This window comes from Halichoeres trimaculatus, unplaced genomic scaffold (genome assembly GCF_033239565.1).
Source record: "Halichoeres trimaculatus isolate MK-OKI-2021-1 unplaced genomic scaffold, fHalTri1.1 fHalTri1_scaffold_4, whole genome shotgun sequence".
NCBI classification, from domain to species: Eukaryota; Metazoa; Chordata; class Actinopteri; order Labriformes; family Labridae; genus Halichoeres; species Halichoeres trimaculatus.
The window spans coordinates 13146376-13171299 of record NW_027437182.1 but is presented as its reverse complement, the minus strand read 5'-3'; the positions used below and the strand labels follow the sequence as shown (position 1 = coordinate 13171299).

Below are 24924 nucleotides of genomic sequence, written 5' to 3'. Positions count from 1 at the left end.
TTTTTACTTAAATAACCATGAAAAATGGTTTTGAATGGTATGCTCTGCAAGCATCTACTCCAAGAACCTCCAGCAAAACCAACACATGAATCGGTGCACCATAAACACCAGGACTCCAACAGGAAGGCTTGCCTGTCTGCTAACTGCGCGGGCTGGAATATTACGGAAGAAGTCAGGGTGGTGGGGGGCTGTGTCTGCTGTTTTGTCTACACGTCTGTAACATTTTTTTTTTTAACCAGTTACTTCCACACCACTTCTTTCATTATGCTGATCTGTGAAGTGGAACGTAACGCTAGCGGAGTTGAGGGGTCAGGGACTCCCGCTGCCTAGATACATACAGTCTAATATTAGAACATTTCCTTGATTTGTTAGCAGCATCTCTGCTGACTCCAGAGCACATGGCAACAGGCCGGCCAATTGGATTTCAGGAGGCTGCTAAGCCCCTCGCTCTGTATAGCAACAGTGGCATCCTTCCCTTATTTATTTATATAGGAGGGTTTTTTTCCCACCGACTCATTCTCATGCTTCTGTCCCCCCACTGTGCAGCCACACACTGTGCTCTCAAACTGTGAAAAAGAGTTACAGCGCGGAGAACGCTCCTGCTCCTCTACTTTTGCATTTCTACTGCATGCATAAGCTCTAAAATCTACACATTTAGTAGATCTCCTCCTTTCTTATGTAGATTTATATATATCTTTTACATGTTTTTAAATTTTGCATCAAGCTCTGAAGTTTTTCATTTTTCTTTGTTTTTCTTTTTTTTGCATTGCACTGCTTTGCATGTGAAAGTCAATACAGAGGAAGATGTCTTGGAAAAAGCTTCATTTTCATGAGGACTTTAGGTGTATCGGTGAAGATGAGGAGGAATACCCACAGAAGTGGCACCGTGGAAAAATTGGGAACTCTGAGGAGACTTGTAAGAACCAAACGGAGTGGATCTTTAAAAGATGGAGGACACTCGAAGAGAGGTGGTACGGGATAGGACGAGTGGGGGTGGAGGGACATAGGATGGCGTGAGGACCAAGGCCTGTGGTTGGTTTGATCTGAGCCACGTGTGCGTCCGGCAACGTCTCTTTGCCGCTCCATGGATGTCGACGAAATGTTGGTTTCCATTGCTGCCCGGTCTCTTCTATCTTGGTCCAGGTAGGTGCATACCATCCTGTCCTTTTAAGTTTACTGATGATGTGTCTGTGTTGCAGGCTTTTATCAACACCAGAAGTTGCTATTTGGAAAGTTCACTGCATGTTTAGTCACCGTACCTCTTCGTCATTCCCAGCGAAGAAACGGGACGATGGAAAGCTTACAGGCGATGGGGAAATATGGCGTACATCAGCCATCCCGTTCGATAACCGTGTACAACCAAATTTCAACAGAAACAGACATCGAGAACATTTCACCAGCAACTAAATATCACCAGATATAGTTTTGGGTGAAGAGACTGACGAATCAATTGATAGTTGATTTGTTTTACCTGGTATTCGATGAAAGCAAAGCGCTGTTTGCAACATGCGCAACGGGATTTGGGAGAGTCGGAATTGCTTCTTTCAAGTGATTCTTCTCGAGTCGACATTTAATTAACGTGCGACAGCCAAGAAAACTGCTTTGGTTTGATTTGGTCTTTATTATTACACACAAAGCCTTGTTAAGTAAAACTTAAAAAGCACATATTTAACAACAAAACGGGTAATAATGCATTTTTTAAAGAAATAGCTAAGCTGTGTTTTGTCCAAAATGGATTTCAAATCAAAGGCATTTTCAGGATAAATTCATCAAGGCAAGAACTATTGAGTTTAAACCATAAAAACCGCAAGATTTCATTTAGACCTTGCATTGCCTCCATGGGACGAGCGATTAATGGCTGCGCACCATTCAGATTATCCGACGATGACGCCATTTCCATCGCTCCAAATGGTGATCCGCAATTTTTCGTTTTTACGTAAATTACAATAAGACTTTCATATTCCAATACTTTTTTTTTTTTTAATATACCACTTTCCAAGCAATCTGCCAACATGAACAAGGAAGTTTAAGTAGTTAAACTATATTTATTTGTATTCAAGAACTATAATGCGACAGTCTATTTAAAAAAAAAGGTCAATGATTTTAACCTTTTTTTGTTGTTCATACACATAAATTGAATGAGTGAATGATATCCTGTCAATACCTTTATCAGGCAAACAATGTTTATAAAGATATACAAAACACAAGTCTGATTAGATAGAGATGTAATTTTAGTGACGTCTTTTTTTTTTAATCACATAAACCTCATACCCAACTTTCATAACCTTTCAAGAGAATTTTAATAAAACAGGCTCTGGGACGGTAATAAAGTGCTAACTTATCCCCGATGTTGCAGTTTTAACAATACTTTGCGCCCTCTTTTTTTTTTTTGACAACTTGACACAGACCTCATAAAAAGCAAAATCCTTTGATATTATATGTACAAACATATACAAAATTATATACATTATACAAACCTTCTGTACTTTATCATTAAATTATTCAACTTGCCGGAGAAGATCTTGATTTTCATTAGAATTTAACATGTAACTCATGGACAAATTGGATTTCTAATTTTACCGGCTATTTGCTAGAATGTGTTACCATTCATTTTTTAAGCCATCATGCATAAAAGCCAACTATACATCCTACATTTCTCCAAATGGTCAACAAGATTTTTTTAATCCCAGCTTATTCTGTGTCATACAAACTGTACAAAAATTACCTCTAATGATTTTTTTTTAACAAAGTGCCTGGACTATACCTAATATTAGAAAGTGGAAGATTATTTGGTCTCTTAGTATTCTGCTCTCTTGAACCATAGTGAGGGGTAGTTTTCTTTTTTTGAAAAAACATGACTTTGTGTGTACAAGGCCAGAATTATAAATGGAAATTGGACAAACTAAGACTATCACGGGGCAGCCAGTACATGGTCCTCTTTTTCTTGGGCAACTAAATACCAGCGTACCATACCGTGTACCATAACGTGCTTGGAAGTGCCACTCTGGGCAGAAAGTCTGAAAAAAAAAAAGAGTTACACATATCAAGGTGTGAACCCTAAATTATCTACATATCTTTTATGCCAATACAGAGTGTACAGTTACTAGAAAAAGGAAGTTATTAAGATAAATGCAGAAGAAAAGACATATCCCTGAATCATGAACTCTGTGCCTCTTTTAGGTTTTCCAACATACGATGATATGTGAGTCCTCCAGGAAGAAAACAGATAAACGTCACAGTCGTTTACTCTCCACTGGGATTACAGCTCAATAACTGATGTCAAGGTTTTTGGAAAGCAGGCACTCAGCTGTGCAGTAAACACATGCAGTTTCTTCAGAGCGCCAGGAAGATATGAATCCTTTTGGTCCAACAACTGAGAAGAAGAGAAGTGACCAGTATAGAAAACTATCATTCTGTTTATAGAAGTGATACCACAGGATCTTTTGACAATGTCATCCCTCTGCTCTGTGATGAGGGTATCCCAGTGGTCCAGGTTAAGGAACACATTTTACTTCAACAATACAGGGCAACCGTGAAATCTGCACAATCACCCTTTTGTCCTCAGCCATGAGTGGGACTGTAAGCTGATAGTATGTGATCAACGGCACCCTGGCACCTTCCATTCTGCTGCTTCATCACCTCAATAAAACCTAGCGGGACTATTCAGAGTGGGTCGTGAAAATGGCAGAGGAGTGTTTCCAGCACAGAGCTTACAACAGCAAAGACTGCGCTGAGGACAGCAAGCTTCAGCCAGCTGATTTTCCAACATCATCACTTGCATCCCTTCATCTGAGGGATGATGATGTGGTCATCAACGAGAGCACCAACCATATGCTGGATAATCCTGAGCTCCACTCTGTCATTCCTGTTACGACATCATCACCACTCAACCAATCACAACCGCAGAAGGACACATCAGTGGATACCAGGCCTGAGCCTTCACCAGCAGTTCACGGTAAGATTTTAGGGAGTCCTACATATCAACACTGCTATGATTCTGATAATTTGGTTTTTCTGATGCATTTAATTGCTCAGAAAATAATCTGTAATCACTGCTGCTGAGTATTACCAGCTCAAAGAAAATCAGACTAATCTGTGAAGGAATTTGTTTGATTTATAATACACTGTTATCAAAAACCAAATATTTTATGGTAAACACATCACATTCAATACCTGGTAGCCACAACACTTTTTTAACAAATGGTAATGAAACAGCTGTACTTGTGTTTTGTTGTTTCTTTTTCACTTTATTCTAAAACAGAAACTCCACAAACCCTGAGAGCAACCAGCCCTTTCCAGATATCTCTCTCAGGCGTGTTTTGAAGGAGTGTACGAGTCTTTGTGGGACACGGGGTTAATGGGTTTACTCCCTTTCTCCTTTTACAGTGGCATACATACAATTCCTTAAACATACAGTTCCTTCTGCAGCAGTGATTTAATGCACCTCCAGGCATGCCACCACAAGTGCTGAAGGGATGATTTACATCAACTGCTAACAGCACCGCCTCTCACCATGCACGTACTGTATATCGGTGCATGTGTGCATAGCCACAGATTGGTAAACACAAACAATCACATAGATGTAATGCTTCCAGGGAATGCCTGATGGACAGATTCTCACCTTTCCCTGATTCCCTAATGCCACATTAGCACAAACAGAGCCGATAAACACAAACAGGCACAGGCACAGAGGCATATCAGCTCCGGCTCTATGGGCCAACACGGCATCTCGCTGCAGACAGCTGTTGTTTGTTAGGCAAGATGAGGCATGGTGAGAAGAGGCAAGGCGAGGCGAGGTCAAGCACTAAGCAGCAGAGAGTCCGGGTGAGTGTGCCTGATCATCGAGGAGTGCCCGTTCTGGTATTTTAGGCAGTCAGACACTGTCACCTGTCAGCAGACGAGTCTGGACAGAATCTCTTACATGGTGCAAGACCAAGCAACACAACGGTATCACTCCCTGGAGTCTTTGTCATCAGGCCAGCAGTGTGAGCTAAAGAGCCACAAAGCGCAGTTAACCACATACAGGCTGGCCTCCACTACCACCAGGAGTAACACTCGGTCACTGTGTGGTTGACATTGCAGAGTTGTTGGAGCCGGAGATGGGTCAGAACGACAGCGGGGCTCAGTCCTGCTCCTTGACAGCATTCCTGCCGGAGCTTTCCTCGCCTGTTGATCATAACGATGCAATTCCTGCTTCGAGAACTAACATCGCAAAGGAAGGAGGTACTCTACACCATCTCTCTGTTTCTGCTTCTCACAGGTGTTGCATTCATATAGTAAAATAATTGATCATTTTGGTATGATTATATATAAAAAGTACAGATTTATTTGTATTTCTTTTTTATTCCTGCTCTTTCAGTTTGAAGTTTTGTCATATTTTTTTAAATCTCACTTTAACCCTAAGCAAAGAGGACAAGGCTTTTGGGGCTTAGGGGGCTAAAATGGATACGACAGCCATTAAGTTGAGACATCCAATACGTATCTCAAACAAAAGATGCTTTATACCTCAAAAGAGAACAAGCACGCTAAAATGTGTCGTTTTTGAATTCTGTATTTTTTTTCTGTCTTTTTTGTCAGAAATTCAACCCAAGAACAAAATATCCAAAGCTATCGCTGCATGTGGGTGCAGTCCTGACAACCATCCATCAGAGGCAGAATGGTACTGGGGAAATATCTCAAGGTATTTATACACTGTGGATTATTTTTATTGTGGCTGCTGTTATTGTTATTTACCGATCTCCATCATGTTTCACTGAGACTTTTTTTCCATCTTTGGCTGTCAAGAGAGGAAGTAAATGCGATGATGAGAAACACTCCTGATGGAACATTTCTGGTTCGAGATGCCTCCAGCAAGGTTAAAGGGGAATACACTCTAACACTGAGGCAAGTGCCTTATACCATTATAGCTACTGTACATTTTGTGTTTCTCATGTTAACACTGTTTACCTTGGTTACATGTCTAATAAAGCTGGTTTGAGGCAGCATACAATACTCAAACAGTGTTTTAACATACCAATATCATTAAGTGAGATGTTTGGTAAAAGGGGGACAAAGCAATGTTTGTCCTATGAAGGCATGTGATATTTGCCAATGTAAATTTAGTTTACCTGCTCTGGGGTTGTTTCTCTCAACCTATATCTGACTCAGAGCAGACCACGTTTTAAAACTAAGGCTTAGTGCAATGTAGTTTGGTGCAAACCCAAGCATTACTGTGTTCCCTCTGTGTTTTATATCTCTTCTGTCCAAAGCTAACATTTACTGCAACCTAAACTGACACGGTTTAAACTGTCTTCCTAACCCTCGGCTCCAGTTTAGTGACCGTAACGTTGACCAAAGCTTTTCTTACTCTGGAAATCGTGAGCTAACAATATATGTGACTGGAAAGACTCAGTGCTAACAGTGTGTTACGTTAAAAGCTAGTTAGGTGCTGCTTTCATCCAATTATTGATTGAGAAAATGTTTGTATTTGGAGTGTTAGATGACGCAGTGTTGGTTGGTTCATGTTAGCATCCAGGTAGGAATGTCGCCGGGTGTTGGAGACATTGCAGTTACATCTGTGATAAATCCCCGTTAGATACGCCTCTCATATCTCTGCATCTGAAACTCACCCAGCGCTAATCCCATGCACATGATGCTGACCGGCTGCTCCTGTTTGAATTTGGAGTAAATATATCTTGCACAGGCAACACTTGTGCAAAATTTTCTGCGAGGCCAGTTATATTCCTCAAGCACATTCCTGAAATTTCCATTGGTCTGAATAATCAATTTGAAAGAAAGCATAATATTTGCTAAGCTCTATCTTGAAATGTTTGTCTTGGCAGTCTGGTTGAATTAGACAGTCCTTTCAAAATCTGAGTTTATCAAAAAAAAATTTTAACAACACAAAAGAAAACATAGAGGCCAGGAAACTTCATGGAAAAAAATAAACTCTTATCCTACTTTCTTAATGTGCATATGGAAACTTGGGCTATGGATATCAGCTAACTCATGATCAACTCATGATCTGATAACAGAGTTCTACGATTATTTTTGGAGCTTTGATTAATTTGTTTGTGTTATATTTTGCTCTGTAACCGCCATCCATAGAAACATTGGCATGCAGAAATTACAAGTAGCTGCAGAACTTGTTGGCAAAGCAAGTGTGAAATACCTCCTAACAGATGACACTTTAGCTCACCCCATGCAGCACAGCAGCTCCCTTCTTCTTCCTAAGTACAAACAAGCCCCCCAGCATGCTTGCTGATGCATGGCACAGCTTGTGGATGCAAATATAAAATTCAGCTGACTAGATACGTTCAGAATCAGGTTTAATTCAGCTTTTTCACCCTGTCTATCAAATAAAGACTTTCATTTGACAAACACCATCTTAGGAAAATACAACTCTTTGATAAGGATTCTTTCTTGTATGATTTCAGTGACTCATCATCTTCATGTGGCTGTTGCGTGTTAACTTTTGCAGAAAAGACGGCACAAACAGACTGATAAAGATCTTCCATAACGGAGGAAAGTATGGCTTCTCTGAGCCACTGGCCTTTCCCTCGTTAGTAGACCTGATTCAGTACTACCAGAAGAAGTCACTGGCCCAATACAACTCTAAACTGGACACACAGCTACTCTACCCCATATCCAGATACCAGCAGGTTGGTAAATACAACTACATGTTTAAAAAAGAAAAAAGAAAAGAAGAATTTATTTTTCGGTTTGTTTTTTGTGGTAATTAATTTTTTTTTTCTAATTAATATTTTTTGATTGGTTTGTTTTTTGTTAGAATTATTTCTGTTTTTATAAGTAATTTTTTCTGTTTTCAGATTACTTTTTTCCTGTTTTTCGGAGTAATTTTTTTTTCCTGAAGTATCGAGATACTTAGAAATCCTGTGAGAACAGGAGGAAAAAATTACCACGAAAAACAGCAGGTTGGCAGTTCTCGCGGGATTTCTAAGTATCTCGATACTTCAGGAAAAAATTACTCCGAAAAACAGGAAAAAAGTAATCTGGAAACAGAAAAAAAAATTACTTATAAAAACAGAAATAATTATAACACAAAACAAACCAATATAATAATTATAACAAAAAACAAACCAATAAAAATATATTAATCAGAAAAACAAAATTAATTTCCACAAAAAACAAACCGAAAAATAATTTACTCTGAAAAACCTGAGTTGTTTTTTTTTCTTGATGTGAATGCAATACGCTTCCGTAGGTTTCAGTGCATCTCAAGAGTTTAAAAATGAACCCAAATACTCATTTTGTCTGTGAAGCAGCAGGTGATGGTGGAGGTTGACATCGATGCAGTAGGAGAACAACTGAGGATACTCCAGGAACAATACAGGAAGAAGAGCAAAGAGTATGACCACCTGTATGAAAAGTTTAACCAAACATCCCAGGTACAGGAGCATTGTGATCACTACATCCTCATTTATCTTTAAATTCATCTGTGGTGTCATGATTAAAAGCAACATTTTCAATCCTTCTCTCCCAGGAACTACAGAGCAAGCGGACAGCCATAGAGGCTTTCAGTGAGATCATTCGGATCTTTGAGGAGGAGTGTGAAACACAAGAACGTTACAGCAAAGAATACATCGATATGTTCCTCACATTAGACAGCAGCACGGAGACTAACAAGTACGCTTCTAACCCCCCAAAGCAGAACATACTAGCTAGTTCTAAACAATTTATTGAGGGTTTTTTCTTCTTTTTACTGCAAGGATTCAAAACAATTCTGACGATCTGCAGTCAAGGGTGGAAGAGATCCACAGCAGCAAAAAGAAGTTGGAGGAGGAGCTGAGGATGAAAGCACTGGCTCACATGGAGGTGGACAAGAAGATGAACAGTCTAAAGCCCGACCTTGTACAGCTCAGGAAGATCCGAGATCAATACCTGCTGTAAGTACGACCCTCAGCATCTTTTTGTGTTTCACTTTTTAAACTGAAGGAGGAAGGTTCCTGATCTTGTTCGATCTGTGGTTTTAACACATTGCTTTATTTTTAATGACGATACATAATACTTACACAGCAAATTTACCGGTGTTAAATTAACACTGACAGAGTTAAATTTGACACTAGGAAAGAGTGCATATGCGTCCACTCTTTTCAGTGTTAATTTAACACTTTCATAAGTGTTAATACTTTTACACTCATATAGTGTTATTCCAACACTGCACAGAGTTAAAAAATAACACTAGTCAACACCAAGGAGTGTTAATTATATCTGACACCAGAGTCAGTGTTAAAAATGTAACTCTACCATACTACACTAAACTCCAGTGTATCAACACTACTGAGTGTTCCACTGTTAACTCCAGGTAGTGTAGAATATTGTGGCCTGGGCACCTGCTGCCCAACCCCATCCCCCACCCCCTCCACACCCACACCCACACTTCTATTAACAAAAAATACAAAACATGAAATGTTTAACAACAGTGTATTGAAGGTACACCACACTTACAAACTGACATGTCCAGCAAAAAGTTATACAAAAGTGCAGTATGGGACAATGTACATTCGGTCATCAGTGTTTTCATATGAGTACTGCCTATCATAGGGTCTGTAGTACACCAGGTCATCTACACAAACCAGTATGAAGACATTTAGATTTTCCTCAACACAAAATGCATTTAAGTGATCGTCAAAATACACTGTTGAGACTTTACAAGTCAGAAGATAACTGTTGTCATCTCGAACAATTATACTGACAATCTTGTTTAGAACAGGCATCTCATTTTTAACACCAGAACATACATACATCCCAACCTGATACTCTGTCCCAAAGCTTTTGACCCAGGAAGTAGTGGCAACATTGACCCCAACATCAAAACTTTCATCCAGTGCCTCACTGCCCTCCAGACTGCTGACCAAGACCTCAGTGATGGGACCAAATTGTAACCTTTTGAAGTAAAAGTTCTCAAAATGAAAAGCTAACTGATTCTGATGTCTCTTCACCAGAGTTTTTGTTATGTTTTTAAAGTTCTTAACTGACTTTTTAAAGAAGTTATGCTTTCCCTCAAATCGCATACACCACATGTGTATGAGGGGTCCAATTTTCCTGATACAGCTTGGGTAATGGATCATCAGATGGTGCTTTGGAAGCAAATTTCTCTCTGGAAAGAGTGATTTGAAAAGCTTGTGATGATCAAGTATCAGATGTTTCAAATAGCAAGTCATACCATGGGTTACGATAGGTGAAAACACAATGTTTACGATTTGAATCAAGAGGAGCAGCAAGTTCCAGTAGCCATCATCCCTGCTAGCTACATCTCCAAGCATCAATGGAGCATTTCTTAGGAGGCACCACGACTGTACAGCATTAAGACCAAGGTCTTTGCTAGTGTCATCCAGTTTAAGTCCACTTGGCCTGTTTTTTCTCTGTGTATAGCCATAATTAAAGCTCACAATTCTCTCGGACAATATGTTCACAGATATTGTGTTTTTGATCAAGTGCTGAAACACCAGCTTTAACTCATACTGCACAACTCCTTCCAGTAGGTCATGCATTATATCCACAGCATAGTTTTCTGATGTATGGAACAGCTGCAGAGAATTAAGCAGGCAGGTTTTCTTAACACCAAATACTGAGGCCAAAGCAGGATTTTGATGAAGGACATCACAGTGTGTTGAATGAAGGTCTTTGCAACGTAGAGTTAAACTTGGATGATCTTCACTAAAAACTGACTGCAGCTCAGTTTTATCAGTCAAACAAAATCGACAGCAGTAATTTGCATTAAATGACTCAACAAAGCCAAAAAGGCCATGTAAAGCCAGATTGTCACCAGTAACCTGAACAACTGTACCCCTTAGAGGTCTGTCTGAAAAAGGCACCTGCATTCCTTCAGTCTCTAGAACCTTTAGATCATCAACAAGAGGTTTCAGGATGGAATCAAACCCATACTTTTTCAAATCTTCTGAGTGAAAAAGGGAAACAAGATGAATGTTCATTAACACAGAATTAAGTTTTGGAGGCAAATTTCTCAAGATAAAATAAATGCAGCCAAGTTTGTGCACTCCCTTTTTTGATCCTAATGGATTAGCAGTTTCAAAATCATCATAATATAGCTGAATCTGAAGAGCATCTTCTTGTGAAAATAAAGTGTGATTCCTAAAGTATGAGCCATCATTTACATCAGTGTAAAACCCTTCCTGGTGTGTTTTTGCTTTCTGGAAAGCTTCACAAACTTCCCTGTTCCTGAACATAGATGACAGAGATCCCATTATGGGTACATACATAAATTTATCATTGACAGGAACTTGCCTATAAGTGCCTGATGTTCTATCCCTGCGTGTGTCAAAACGCACACCTAGAACATACTCTACAGGCTCTACTATTTTCCATTTTTCCTCAAAATGCCTCATCCTTTTAGATTCTGTGTTAAGATGCGAGAATGGGTTTTCAAGCTGTTCAAAACAGTCCTCCACTTTTTCTAAAACTTCTTTGGATGTATCAGGTGACAAACACTCAACAACTGCTTCTTTTGCATGAGCATGGATGTCATTAACAAGTTCTTCCATTGAACTAACTAGACATTGTACAGTACTCTCAGGAACACCTGTGGCTTGAATTTGAGCGATGACAGAGCTACACATATTAAGTATTTGCCTTTTTTCAATTGGGATGTGCGAGGTGACAGTCTCTGGAGGATCTACACCTGCTGGTTGTGAAACAGAAGCTCCAATATTAGGTGCTGTTTCCAGTTCAAAATTACTGACGACATCTGAATCAACACAGTCTTTGTGTACTCGAGATAAGTGCCGCTTGTAACCATAGTACGTGCAGAAAACAAATGAACATCCAGATTCCCCACACTTCAAACGCAAAGTCCTTCCTGGGTACAAACCATGCTGAAACTTCAAATGTCGAAATAGTAAGGAAGAACTATTGTGGTGTACCTTGCAAACGTAACAGGTGAACATGTTCCGTCGGAGAACTGTTCCTTTTTTAAGCTGCGCTTTGGAGGATTCTTGATCTGATTTCCTTGACCCGTGGACTCTCCTTCACAACCCCAACATCGATGCCATACACGGTGGTCTGGATGAATGTGTAGAAGTTGCACAATGCTTCGTCGTAGGACACAGCAAATGTAAAATGTGCCTTGAAGAGCTCATCAAATGCAGCTACTCCGGTCTGTGTTGCACAAGGAATGACCTTTTGATCAAGGACGATGAAGAAATTCTGGATTCTGTTCTTTCTTTCCCCAAGACACAGGACATAGGGCTGGGCAAGGCTGGTTTCCTTGAGGAAGAGGTCCATGCTTTGTCCCACCTGAAACAAAAAAATTGAAAATATAAAACATATACTGCTTATGGATATCGCTACTTAATTGTCTTGTATCATGATATCAATTATGAAAAAAAAAATCTAATTATTTTCATGGCACCAAATCATAACATATGTTATCACAAGTTGCTCTTCAAAGGAGCATGGCATGCAATATTCAAATCATACTTTCGGTATCTTTATTTGTAATTTAATACTTTTGGTGAGATACAGAAATATAAAGCAGCAAGCAGACGGACACTAAAAGGGAAATTCAGGATAGAGATGAACTTAGGGATGGCCAGATTATAATGTCATTTTCATATTTCTCTGTTGAGTATAAATTTATTAAGGTCGAAATCTTAGAGATGAGGAATCTCACTTGTAACAGGGCCCTCCTCTCTTTATGGATGTTAGGTTAGTTACAATGATGGTATAATCAGTAGCAGACATTGATACAGAGATTGCTCTGAAACTTCAATTAGCAGCTATCATGATCATGAAGTGGGTAGTACAAGTTATTTGCTGGATCTAACATGCATTTTAATAGTCTAATTATTCTGAAGTTAACATTATGAACTATAATGATAATGAAATAGGCCTAAAAATGGCAAATACTATATTTGCAATTATAGTAATAAAACAATCAGATGCATCACAATTGGTTTAGTTGTCCTGTCAATATTTTGGCCCTTTAAATCCCCAATTAATAGACAACAGGGTGGCACATTTTCCATGTCTGAGCATACCTTCATGAACTTCATCAAGCGGTCAGCAGCATCCGATGCACTAACTTTTGTAGACTTCTTGCCCTTGGTTGTCGGAGGTAACAGGTAAAGAAGCAGAAGGATGGCAGCAACCTCGTGATCCCATACTGGAATGACAGTACAATTACTTTCACAAAAGAATCAATGCTATGAATTTTTAAAGACTTAGCCACAGATTTAAAAACAGATACCATCTAAAGGTAAGCTGTCATAAAACTGCATTCATACAACTTCCGAGTCTTCGAGAGGCATCTTTTATAAACCATACTAAAGTGAATTAAAAACTGACTGCTTCAAAATGCAAGTAACATGATCAGGCACTAAAATCCTGGGTGTTAATGTATACATTTTTTAACAATGACTTCATGGAGAATGCAGGGAAAGGCAAGTGATTAAAGATGTAGTATAAGCTTACCACCATCATCAGACTCCAGTCGTGCATCCCTAAGGAGCTCATCCACGTGTGCACTCTGAGGTAGATTCTTGCAGTCTGCGATAACCCTTGGTTTGAAGAATGTTGGCCATTTTGCAAGAAATCTACCCGACACTTCTTCACCAAAGAGCATTGCAAAATCTTGATCAATCTTAACCGATCAAAAAAGAACATAAAAGAAAAGTATTAGAGAGCAAACAAAAATTCAAAAAAGGAAGAAGCTTTTTACTGTGAATTCTAATTCTTACCAAGCCAGGTGTATCCAGAAACCGTGGGAAGAGGTCTAGAACAGTGGCAGCTGTGGCTGAATCTTGGACAACCTTCTGTCTGTGCTGAAATGTGGCCTTCATTTTGTCTCTGACAAGGGTCACATCAGTTGAGTGCTTCATCATTGACATGGCTTCCTTGCATTCATCACCTGACAGTTGTTGCACACTTGTAAAGATGTTGCGATGACTTTTGGGTCCATTTTGGGAAGTGACTTTGGATGTCCTGACTTCTTGAGCAATGCTGCGTTGGACAGTTTTTAACCTCCAGGCCAGGTAACCAGATCCACTCTGGGGATCATAGAAATGTTCCTTGGGGATTCAAATAACAAAGCAGAAAGAGGAAAACAATGGGTTACTTGGCAACATCTGTAATTATTTTAACACTCCTAACCATCGTCATCGTCTAGGCTTGTGCCATGGGTTACTGATCTAATGCTAGATACCAGTAAGATGATACAAATACTGTAATTTTTCTCTGAAAAAATATCTACGTGAGTTGAGAGCAGCTGCATGAACGATGCACCATGGGGCATAAATTTCTGTGTGTGTGTGTGTTTGAGTGTATATAAATATATATATATATATATATATATATATATATATATATATATATATATATATATATATATATATATATATATATATACACATACATATATGAGGATGTTGTGTGTAAAGGGTGCCATCTTGCCATGTACAGTTTATCCAGAAAAACACACATTTTGCTTGCATAACTTGGTGGAATAAGCCAAACAGTATAATTCCTTTCACCCTTGCAATTAGAAAGAAAATTGACTGTGATTTAGAAAATTAAAAACACCATAGATTTATTTTTTATGTCAATACTCACATAACCGGCTTTTGAATCCGGATCCTTCAAACTTGGAAACAGGATGATAATGCCGAGTGCATATGTAATACGGACATTTACTGAAGGGATCCTCCTGATAAAAAAACAAAACAAAAACAATAAAACAAACAAACAAAACACAAGTACAGATAAAGTAAACAAAACTATTTTTATTTAAATTCTTCTCCGATGCAAGTAATTTTTTAATGAAAAGCACTGAAACCTGTATTTGACAAGAAGGCCTGATTATCTCAATCCTATTGGAAAATACTTCATACAACATCCACAATATCAGCATATTTCATATAAACAATTGCGTACCTATTAGTTTATGATGTTAGTATGACACAAATGTTTTTTACAGCACATGGACTCACCCATGACTCTCCACCATGTCTGCTACAAGCATGTTCACCATCTTTCTTCTTGTGCTATCAGAGAGGCAGTTGTTTTTTTCATACTCTTTGAAGACTTGGTCTCCACCTGGCTTTGAGTACAGGGCTACCTTGACAGTCTGAAACAACAGTTAGAACAATATTCAACTAGAGTTAATCTGACCAAGTTAAAAAATTGGGCTTAGCATAACACTGTACATGCAATACTGAAGCAACAACCCTGAAATAAAGCCATTTCGATCTTTGCTTAATTGAAGGTGAGATTTGACTGCTGATTTCAGGTGATTGGGATCTGTCATGAAATGATTTTGGACGAAGACACCTTTCTCTCCTTGTCACATCTCACTTGTGAACTCACATCTTTTGCAATGGTGTTGTCTGGGGGTCCTTCAATCAGCTTCTTCTTCCGAGCTTTGGTGGACTCAAGTATCACCGTTGAGTCTGAATTTGAAGATGAACCTTGTGATGAACGGCAAGGTGACCACTCTAAGAGAGATGAGCCTTCAGAAGATGTGTCCAGCACTCTGCTGTCTACAAGAACAAGTCACTTTAGTACACTTAAAGACAAACAGCTTTAGTGTGTGAGTGTGTACAAATATAATGTTAGTTATATAAAAAGAGGAATAAGAATTTTTACCATTGCACTGACCAGTGAAGGCCTTAAAAGACACCTGGGATGATTTAAGAAGTTCATCAAATATGTCTGCGTCCACTTCCACGCCAGCAGAATCTTTTAAGACCAAGGATGTTGAGCCTGGCAAATCAAACTTAGCCAAAACTGAAAAAAAGGGAGAGAATCTGTCTGAGGATCAAAACCAAAGAATTCAAGTTTGATTATACATTATCATCTCTTAGAGCAGTGGTTTTTAAACAAATAGCCTCTAAACAAGTGTTATTGTACATTTTAGTTGAAATGCCTAGTTGTAGTTAACTAAAAATCAGATTTATCATTACAAATCAATTTAAGAAAAAATATTAAGTTTTGATAAATATAATTTGTTCAATAATAAGTTTAGGTGCTATAAGCATAAAAAAGAAAAAAAAGGTAAAGTTAACAAATACATGGATTTTTAAAAAGTAATTCTTTCCATCTGCTTAAATTCTATTCACTGCATCACTCTTATTTTGTTTAATAGTAGAATTTGCAGCTTATTAATTTATGACATTAGAAGACAGAATACACTTAAAAAGTGATTTACTGGAAATTGTAACCACTGCCTCAAAGTATTTATCACATGCTTATGTTTTGTAATATATTACTCTGATTACCTCCTTGCAAAAATTCAGGGTAATCGTAGACATCTTCAGTCCTTGGTACCCTGACCCATTTGCTCACCCCTTCATGTTCTACAGGAACCAGCATATTATGACCTTTAAGAAAAAAAAAAATTAAAACTCATCTTTGTATCTGCCACGCACTGTGAAAAAGTTAATTGAAAACATACTGAAGGTGAACAGTAAATTAACAGGTTTCAAATACTTGTTATAAGTACAAATTTCATAAGCTCATAAAATACATGAATACACATTTTAATCAGATCATATACCCGTATGCTTCTCATTTGAATTTATCAATGGTAATTCAGTTCTTTGGTTTGTTTAATATGTAAAGAGAAAAAAGTTCAAGAGAACGTGCTCTATTTTAGATCTGAATATCTAAAATGTGATTGAAAAATGTTAAATTACTCTTAAACTGTACTCTACATTAAATTTTATATATTTTGTTTCCTCAATGTATTCTTTATTTTATCTTGGTTGAAAATATAAACCACCAAATCACTAGATATCCACTATAAATTCCTTTCTCATTTCAATGAAGGGTTCATTTTACACTAATGATGATTTCATGTATTTAAAAAAAAAGCTTTACTGTCCCTCAAAACTGGAATGGACTATTGATAACTGCATACATTTATCTGGCTGAATTACTATAATTATTTGGGAAGGAGAACTAAAGCCTTAAAACACATTTGAAGCAGGATACACTGTGTGTAGACATATTTACAAGTATTTCTCTTTATATCTCAACTTTATGGCTACATGATGTAAATCTGACTTTAGACCAACAGCAATGCAGTTTTCCAAAGTGTACACTGATATTTAATCTACAGTAAAACGATTTTAAAAGCATTTACAGCATTTTTACCTGTTAAATAAAGAGAAGCAGCGTTGCTGGCGTTCGCACGTTATGTGCATTTTTGACACAATAGAGCACATAAGGAATGAAGTAAAAACAACACCGTGAACTCATGGGAAAGCAACGCTGTTTAGCGCAAAAATATTATTATTATATGACGAGCATTGGTCGTTCAGTGCAGTGGTAGACACGGTACATGTGAGGAGCAATTACAGTCAATATCTCCACTAACCTCTCTTTATCGCCGTGTGAGCTGCTTCGTGACCGGGCAGTAAGTAACAGTAACCCGCGCGTGCCAGGGTCTGCCCAGGGCTGCGCAGGCCAGCTAAGCTTCGTCTAAACCGAGTTAATTAAGAAAGACCTAAGGCTAGAGAGGCGACTACTGCCAATGTGCAACACATTTTACTCGGGATAATGCCACTTTATTTAAATATTTAACCAGCACCTAAACACTTAGACACGGATATCAACAAAACTTTAAGCTAGCATACCTTTTTTTTGTTCCAAGGTCCCTCACAACGCCTGGTCCTTCAAACTGCAATGCCAACAATAGCCGATACCCCTCCTTAGTCTCTTGGAAAAAACAACCTAATGAAAAATATTGTCAAAATATTTCTGGAAACATTAATTTATTTGCCATTTTCAAGGGCTCAATTCAGACTGCCGCAGATATCAGAGGTAAAATCCACTTCGTCATCGCGTACACCAACTCCTCATTTGACAAAACAACAGTTTAAAGAGGGCTGTGGCTATTGGAGACAACAAATACTTTTAAAGCATTACTTCAGTTCACATTTAATTACATATTTAGACAGAAAAACAATACAAAATGTGTTACCTGACCGAATACGACGTACCAGAGCAGAGAGAGAAAATGGCGATCGCAAAAATGTGGACGGCGGGTATTCACCGGAAATGAGGGTGTGGTCAAGGTTACACTCAAAAGTGTAGAATAAGTTTAACAACCGAAATTTACACTAACACTCCACAAAATTTACTCTCTAAGTGTTAATTTTTATCTTGATAGTGTTAAATTAACACTTACGTCTGTCAATTTTAGGTAACACTGATAAATTAACACTGACAAATTTGCTGTGTAGAATTAGAATCTGTTCTATCTCTTGATATTCTTTTTGTTTGTGTGTTTGTATTTTACTATGGTTGCTCAATATTTCAGGTGGCTCACACAGCAAGGCACTAGACAGAGCCAGATCAATGACTGGCTTGGTCTCAGGAATGAAGAAGAAGAGTGAGTATCCCCGTTTATCCTACTCAACTGAGACTATGCACAGGAATAATAAATTAAGATTTGAGATTTTTTTTAAACACGTATAGCTGTGTGGCCTGACTCACCCAGGCATCAGATAAGGGTCAAAAACATGTCTAATCTAAACATTCACCTTCACCTCAAAATATCTCTTAGCCCGTACACCTTAGCAGATGATAGCCACCAGGAGGAGCAGAGCTGGTACGCTGGAGGTATGAGACGGAAGGAGGCCGAGGAACTGCTCAGAGGGAGGAGGGACGGGACCTTTCTTATCAGAGACAGCCAGACTCAGAAAGGCTCTTTTGCCTGCTCTGTTGTGTGAGTACCATCTGATACTTCAGGTGTTTCAAATTCAGATTAATCTCCCCCTCTAAAATTGTTACCCATTTTTTACTGAAAGTGATGATGTTTCTCCTCATGTAGTGTGGACGGGGATGTGAAGCACTGCGTGATCTACAGGACGTCCACTGGGTATGGCTTTGCCGAGCCCTACAATCTCTACTCTTCTCTGAGAGAACTGGTCCTTCACTACCGTCACACATCCCTGATTCAACACAACCAGCAGCTGAATGTAACCCTGGCCTGGCCTGCTCTCAGCCAGCAGCCCAGCTGAGACACACCAGCATGCCACCCTTATGGCGCTTTCCCAAAGCTTCACCATATCAGCACTGGGGACACACCAACGTGGGCACTGTTACCAGGCTTTGACTGAGCACCGGTTAGTGCTGCCACCTCACAAAAATTTTCAGATACAGCTTCAGTACTCAGAGTTTTATGTTTCAAAATCTTGATCCAGTATGTTGTACTACCTGAAAAAGCAACCGCTGAAACATTTCATAAAGTCCCATGAAGCGAATTCAAACATAATTTCAAAGTAGTTGTAGCTCAGATTCACTCATTTGTTTGAAAAAAATGTAGCTGATATTTTTAACTCCTGGGATAACTTTGTCAACCAATTATCTGAAGACAAAATCACCAACTGTCAACTCCTGAATTACACAAGCAGAATGAAGTTTTGGTGAGGATAGAATTCAGCTCTGGATTAACCTTTCTAGCTGTTCAGAAACAGATGTGACGTCGTTGTGTTAACACTTTTACTTGAGTCAGTTAGTTTACCATTTGTGTGAACTTGGTATTTAGATACCACTTACAATAATCAGGATACCACACATAACAATTATTTAGATGTCAGAAAACGCTTCAGGACGACAATCAAATCAGTTATAACTAACTGTTTGAGGGGAAAAACAAGAATGTTTCTCATAATACATACACTTTATTTTTTTCTCAAGCACAACAATTCATTGAGATCAGATTTTTATGATCTCCACATTTTGGCATTCCTCCCTCAAATATCTCTAAATAGTTTTGCCATACAATGCAAATGAGAACTGCTGTGCATCAAAGGGTACATCGTGCTGCAACAAATTTTGACTTTTAACTTAAGAAAATGAGAGAATTTTTATTTTGTAGTACATATAACATGTATATTTCTTCTGTGGAGCTGTGGTTATTACGGTGCTTTGGGGAAACTGAGCTCAGGGTGGGGCTCTGCACTACCCAGGAAATGTGACTTATGGCTAGTGTAGAAGCTAATGAGACACACAAGCACTTTATTTAACAGAAGACAACCAGAACACACACTGACGAGGAGAGGAGAGGAGAGGAGAGGAGAGGAGAGGAGAGGAGAGGAGAGGAGAGGAGAGGAGAGTGAGAATTCACTATAACACTAATTTTACACATTGATGTCGCTTTTTCTAAAGATGTCTGATGGAAAGGCTACTGATGTGCTAATTTGTGGCTTTTCAACAATTGGTTTTCAGCAGCAAAACACTCTTTCCTTAAATCTGCTAATTACCCTAAATCTTCAGGATAAAACAATAAATGATCTGATTCTACCTCTAAATTACTTTGGCCGTTATACCAGCTTTCATTTCATATTTTTTATTTTCTATGCTGATGACTCTTGTCAGTTAAAAGACAATCATAGTATAGTTTAATATGTATTACTTCAATGTCAAATGAACACAGTTGTGTGTTATTCATTATATAAACCTAAAAATTGACTGTGAAGTGATAGATATGAGTTTATGCACCTTTACTAACATTAACCCCTCAGAAGCACAATTGCAAAGGAATATGTCTGATTTAGATCAAGATGAAAATAGTCAGGGAGCCATTTAAATTCTATTTTTCCAGGTATTTTGTCGGACATGGCCTCTGAAGCCTGATATGAAGTATGAGTGATAAAGACAACGGGTAGGATAACATACAGGTCCGTCAGATTTGGTTACAGGCTTTTTTATGGCTGGCCAAAAATGCAAAATGACCATGTCTGCTAAAATAATCAAGCAACAAGCTTTGTGTCAGAAAAACGTCCAGCTCTCCATTTCCCAGCATAACTGTGCCAAACAGTCCTTAATAAATGTAATGAAATTATGATTGGGATTTACGTCTTGTTGGCACATGGTCAAAGAAAAAACCCGTTCCACCTATTGAGTACGAGTTCTAATCAATATGGGGCTAGTTTCATCAATAAATTACAAAAATTCCACTTTAAAATAAACTTGTTTACATGTTATCCATATACTGAAAGCCCAGGAAAGGTAGCAGGGTCACCCATTTACCTGTGCACTCTGTGAGTGGATTTGAAGGGGCACTTATGGGTAAAACTGAGTCATTCAAACTATTTTTATAAAACTGTGTACAATTATCATTTAATTAACATCATCTTTGGGCGTCCCATTACACCGATCAGGTGTTTAAAGAGTTATATTTCATATTTTGTCAATGGTTCGGGAAAAAAAAGTTTTATTTTGTATTCCTTCTTATAAAATGAGTCACCTTAGATGCGCTTCTGTCTTGGCAGACATGAGTCAAGCAAGTGCTTAATGATTGTTGCACACATTTACAAAGAGTTATCTGAGAACATGGAGTTTAAACTCTTTCTTGCCATGAGACGGTGAGGCAGTGAGGTGTAAATATTTGCTTTGCATGCCTTCATTGTGAAACAGATGACATTATTTTGGTACTCATTAACATTTGATTATTGTGGCTGAGTACTGTTTTAGCACCCGGACTAGTTCAACACCAGCTATAAAAAGTGATATTTGGTATGGTGCATTGATAGGTATGCTGTTTTTTGTGCAATTTCTTTCTTGTTTTTCTTTCTTTCACTCCATCTTTGGTGCCAAGAACTCACGGTTGTGGTTTTGTTTAAATGCACCGCTTCACAATCAAGTCAGTTGTTCAAACTGAGTGAAATGCTGACACCTTCTCTGAAACAGAGAAAATGCTGTGTGGTCTGATGTGCTTGGGACCATAGAAATCTGTAAAACTGTTGCCCAGTATTGAAGAGCCGGTGCTATACTAGACTGGCTACCACCAGAGGGCGCCAGAGGCTTAGCATCCTTGCTGTACTGTAAACACGTTCAAAAAGGTAAAACTGTAAAACCTTACAGTCATTTGTTATCAGCATGTAAGAAAGAATGCTCCATAATGACTTCAATGTGGGAGGCATGTAGGTCTGATATCTGAAATTAATTTGAAGACCTTGTTCCTTTTTATTTTAATTTTTCTGTTTGTGGATTGAAAATATTGAGTGCATTACTCATGACTTAAAGTGAAATACAAATATATTTAATATTGTGAATTATAAATTTATATACTTATATCCCAGTTTATATTGTAGCAGAGAAAAAGATGAGGTATACAGCTTGTGCACAGACTATACCACATCTTTGTGGTGTTAAGATTTAAGCATAGCATTTGCACATTAGTATCTCATATGAGGTGGAGATACTTTGACACTCTCCATTGAACATCCAACCTGCCCCTGAAGCAGGACATGTGGTGGTGCTAACTATGGAGAAGTCACTGATTCTTGCACTGATAAAGCATTCTGATTAGTTTTCAAGCAGGTAATTTATCCGTTCTTTAATTAGCCCATCACTGAGTAGCATAAGTTCCTGTGAAATCAAATGTGTTTGGGATGGTTTACATATTTATGTGCACATTTTCTCTGTTGTTGCCTCCTCTTTCTCTATCTGTAATATTTATTGTGCAAACTTTAATGAAGTAGAGAAATATGGCAACCACATTTCAAATACTTACTGTTATGTAGGAGAATAATTGGTGTCTCATTTACAATGTGTGTGATGATCATAAGTAGTTCTCTGTGCGACTAATTCTTCATAACCCTCTACCTAACAGACAGCTACTTTCAGGAAAGATGCTGTTGTGAATGAACATGAATTATACAGCTGCAGAAGAAATACCATGTAAAAAAAAGAAAATAAGAGAAAATTTAAGTTTTACTTAGTTTAACTTACTCAAACTATAAATCTTAACAGGAGCCTAGGCACTAGCTGGTAAGCTACTTTGCTACTTGTCTGCTGAAATATGATTTCCATGAAACAAGGACAATTTCGTGAAGTTGAGACTTGAGCTCCATAAAATTTCACACCAAAGATACTTCAAATAATTCAAACAAGATTTTTTTTTATTTTGAGCAACTCTTTAAAATTATGATAAATGTTTCACTAGATACTTAAGCTTTATGACATGGAAGAATAAATCAACCTAAAAAGTGATTGCTGTAGTTATGAAGTTGTATTATTTCTGATCTTGCTGCAAAGGAATAAGAGTCAGTTGGATGCTTTTAAGAGGGCATTTTTTAATGGCTGTATTGTTAATGATGTTTACCTACTTGAGTTGAAGAGATTTGAGGGGAATTCTGGATACTGTAAGGTGCAGAGATGACTGAAAAGAGTGGGATTAGTTTGAAAAGAGAAGGTGGTTACGTTTCAAGTTGTGTTAAAAATGTTTACTGGAGGCAAAGGTTTGTTGCTGAAACCCAATTTCCAAAAATGTTAGGATGCTGTGTTTTAAGTTAAAAAAAGAACAGAGGTTAATGGATTTGAAATCATTGAAAATTTCTGTATAATAGAAGATAGTGCAAAGACAACATGTCATGTTGAGACTAAAAAAGTAATGTTTTCAGCTGAAAAATATATAGGCTACTTGCTTTTCATGACCATATTTTTTCACTGACTAATGTTAGTTTTAATAATTGACATGATGTCTTAGTATTTGTCAAATATAGCAAGGGTTTACATACCATTAAAAGCACAGCATCTCAACGATTTAGGACTCGAAGGAGGTGATTAACATTTATATGCAGACCACAGAGAAGTAGGGAAGTAGTTTGAGACTGCCATGAACATTCGATACATGAAACATTGTTTTAAATATTTTGCAGACTTTGATAGGAGAAATGTTCTGTAAGTTAAGTATGTAATGTAGGTGAACTGGTAACAGGATGTAATACAAACAACTTAATGTAAAGGCTCAACCATAAAAATAGCTAGGTGAAGGAACTGATCTTACATGTAGGTATGGTACAAAGGTAAAGGTGAAGAAGGATCAAGTTAAGTATGTATAGAAATTGCTATGTCACGAAAAAGGATTTGGTGTGCTATGCATAAGATTACAAAAGAAAGGCTGGCTACAAAGTTGTGATGGTTTGGTTGTCTCCATCGACTTTCTTCCATACCATAACACAGAGTCATCTAGTGGAAACATTTGTCCATCTGATCTGTCTTCTCAACTCAGAAGATCAATATAAACTTTCTCAGTGTTTAAAATCCACTAAAGCCATTTATCTAGATAGGTTTTGTTTCACTATGAGCTGTGCATTTGATTAAATACCTCTACACGTCCCTCTGACATTCACATAGTACTTATTTAAATGATGTTTCTGTAACTTTGGATTTTATTTTTGACATTGTGGCCTACCTGTCACTCTGCTTAGCTGCCCTTTGTTTAGCCAAATACTGTAAGAAAATACTGTTATTGTGAATGTTTGTTTACTGTATGGAATATGCAATGACATTTCGAAATAGCTTGTGTTTCTTTTAGGCACCATTTCTGAAGAAATTTAACAGTTTCATACATTTTTTGTTGTTGTAAAACCTGACTTCACCTACTTCACAACTGCACTGTTCATGTTTTCACTTTCAGGTCCCCAAATAAATTTGAGATGATCATTCAAAGGATGGTTGAGTGTTTTTTTTATAAAACACAAATTGCATGTGCTGACTTTATTTTAGATTATTTAATTATTTATTTGGCCTAAAACAAAAATAGTTTATCAGCCGATTACAAAAATAGAAGATATTGTTCACTTTATTTTTCAAAACATAAAAACTGTAAATATCAAGAAATGTAAAGTATCAACTGTACAGACACAACAGACTAATGGATGAGAATATAGAGTTAACAAATGAAGTCCATCTCTAAATTTTCTTTGATTAAAAAAAAGGATAAATATCCTTTGGAGTTGCACTGAAGTTAATCCTATATTGATGAATGTATCACAGTTGATACATGGGTTTTAAAGAACTCTCTCATCACCATAATATAGATAAATAGTTTCTTTGAAAAGAAATAAAAATCTTAAAAGATGTATTCTTCCCCCTTGATGGTTATCATTCCACTACAGGCCCTGGAGAAGTATTTTGGCCCTTTGTTACTCATTTTTAAAATAAGTATTTTCT

The 24924-nt window shown here is 37.8% G+C and overlaps 2 protein-coding genes and 1 long non-coding RNA gene across 5 annotated transcripts in view; 1 reads left to right on the top strand and 2 right to left on the bottom strand.

Annotated features, from left to right (window-relative positions):
• LOC141788576 (uncharacterized) overlaps positions 1 to 24924 on the bottom strand; it is a 29758-nt gene that overhangs the window by 3814 nt on the left and 1020 nt on the right. The window lies entirely within an intron of this gene.
• Positions 575 to 24397, top strand: LOC141788575 (phosphatidylinositol 3-kinase regulatory subunit gamma-like). Of its 2 annotated transcripts, none has more exons than XM_074667461.1 (12): positions 575 to 1143; positions 3181 to 3955; positions 5083 to 5223; positions 5578 to 5680; positions 5785 to 5883; positions 7460 to 7640; positions 8265 to 8387; positions 8483 to 8625; positions 8709 to 8885; positions 18278 to 18349; positions 18524 to 18685; positions 18791 to 24397. In XM_074667461.1, the coding sequence occupies exons 2-12, from the start codon at positions 3682 to 3684 to the stop codon at positions 18978 to 18980; spliced, it is 1665 nt and encodes a 554-aa protein (XP_074523562.1). In that variant the 5' UTR covers positions 575 to 1143; positions 3181 to 3681; the 3' UTR covers positions 18981 to 24397. The 2 variants fall into 2 exon arrangements, with proteins under 2 accessions (XP_074523562.1, XP_074523561.1); XM_074667460.1 differs by having other exon boundaries at positions 8262 to 8387.
• LOC141788757 (uncharacterized) lies at positions 9493 to 16326 on the bottom strand. Its single transcript, XM_074667814.1, has 9 exons — positions 16233 to 16326; positions 15601 to 15741; positions 15322 to 15494; positions 14946 to 15082; positions 14569 to 14662; positions 13698 to 14027; positions 13432 to 13600; positions 12999 to 13123; positions 9493 to 12255 (listed from the first exon to the last, which is right to left on the bottom strand). The coding sequence occupies exons 1-9, from the start codon at positions 16324 to 16326 to the stop codon at positions 11932 to 11934; spliced, it is 1587 nt and encodes a 528-aa protein (XP_074523915.1). The 3' UTR covers positions 9493 to 11931.

Bases quoted from the DNA above. Each gene is read 5' to 3' on its own strand.
- LOC141788575 (XM_074667460.1), top strand. From the start codon at position 3,682: ATGGCAGAGGAGTGTTTCCAGCACAGAGCTTACAACAGCAAAGACTGC. The intron at 3,956-5,082 runs GTAAGATTTTAG...TTGACATTGCAG, and splicing joins GCCTTCACCAGCAGTTCACG to AGTTGTTGGAGCCGGAGATG. The intron at 8,886-18,277 runs GTAAGTACGACC...TCAATATTTCAG, and splicing joins ATCCGAGATCAATACCTGCT to GTGGCTCACACAGCAAGGCA.
- LOC141788757 (XM_074667814.1), bottom strand. From the start codon at position 16,326: ATGCTGGTTCCTGTAGAACATGAAGGGGTGAGCAAATGGGTCAGGGTA. The intron at 15,742-16,232 runs GTAATCAGAGTA...CCTTTTTTTCAG, and splicing joins CCCTGAATTTTTGCAAGGAG to TTTTGGCTAAGTTTGATTTG. The intron at 13,124-13,431 runs GTAAGCTTATAC...CTGTCATTCCAG, and splicing joins ACTGGAGTCTGATGATGGTG to TATGGGATCACGAGGTTGCT.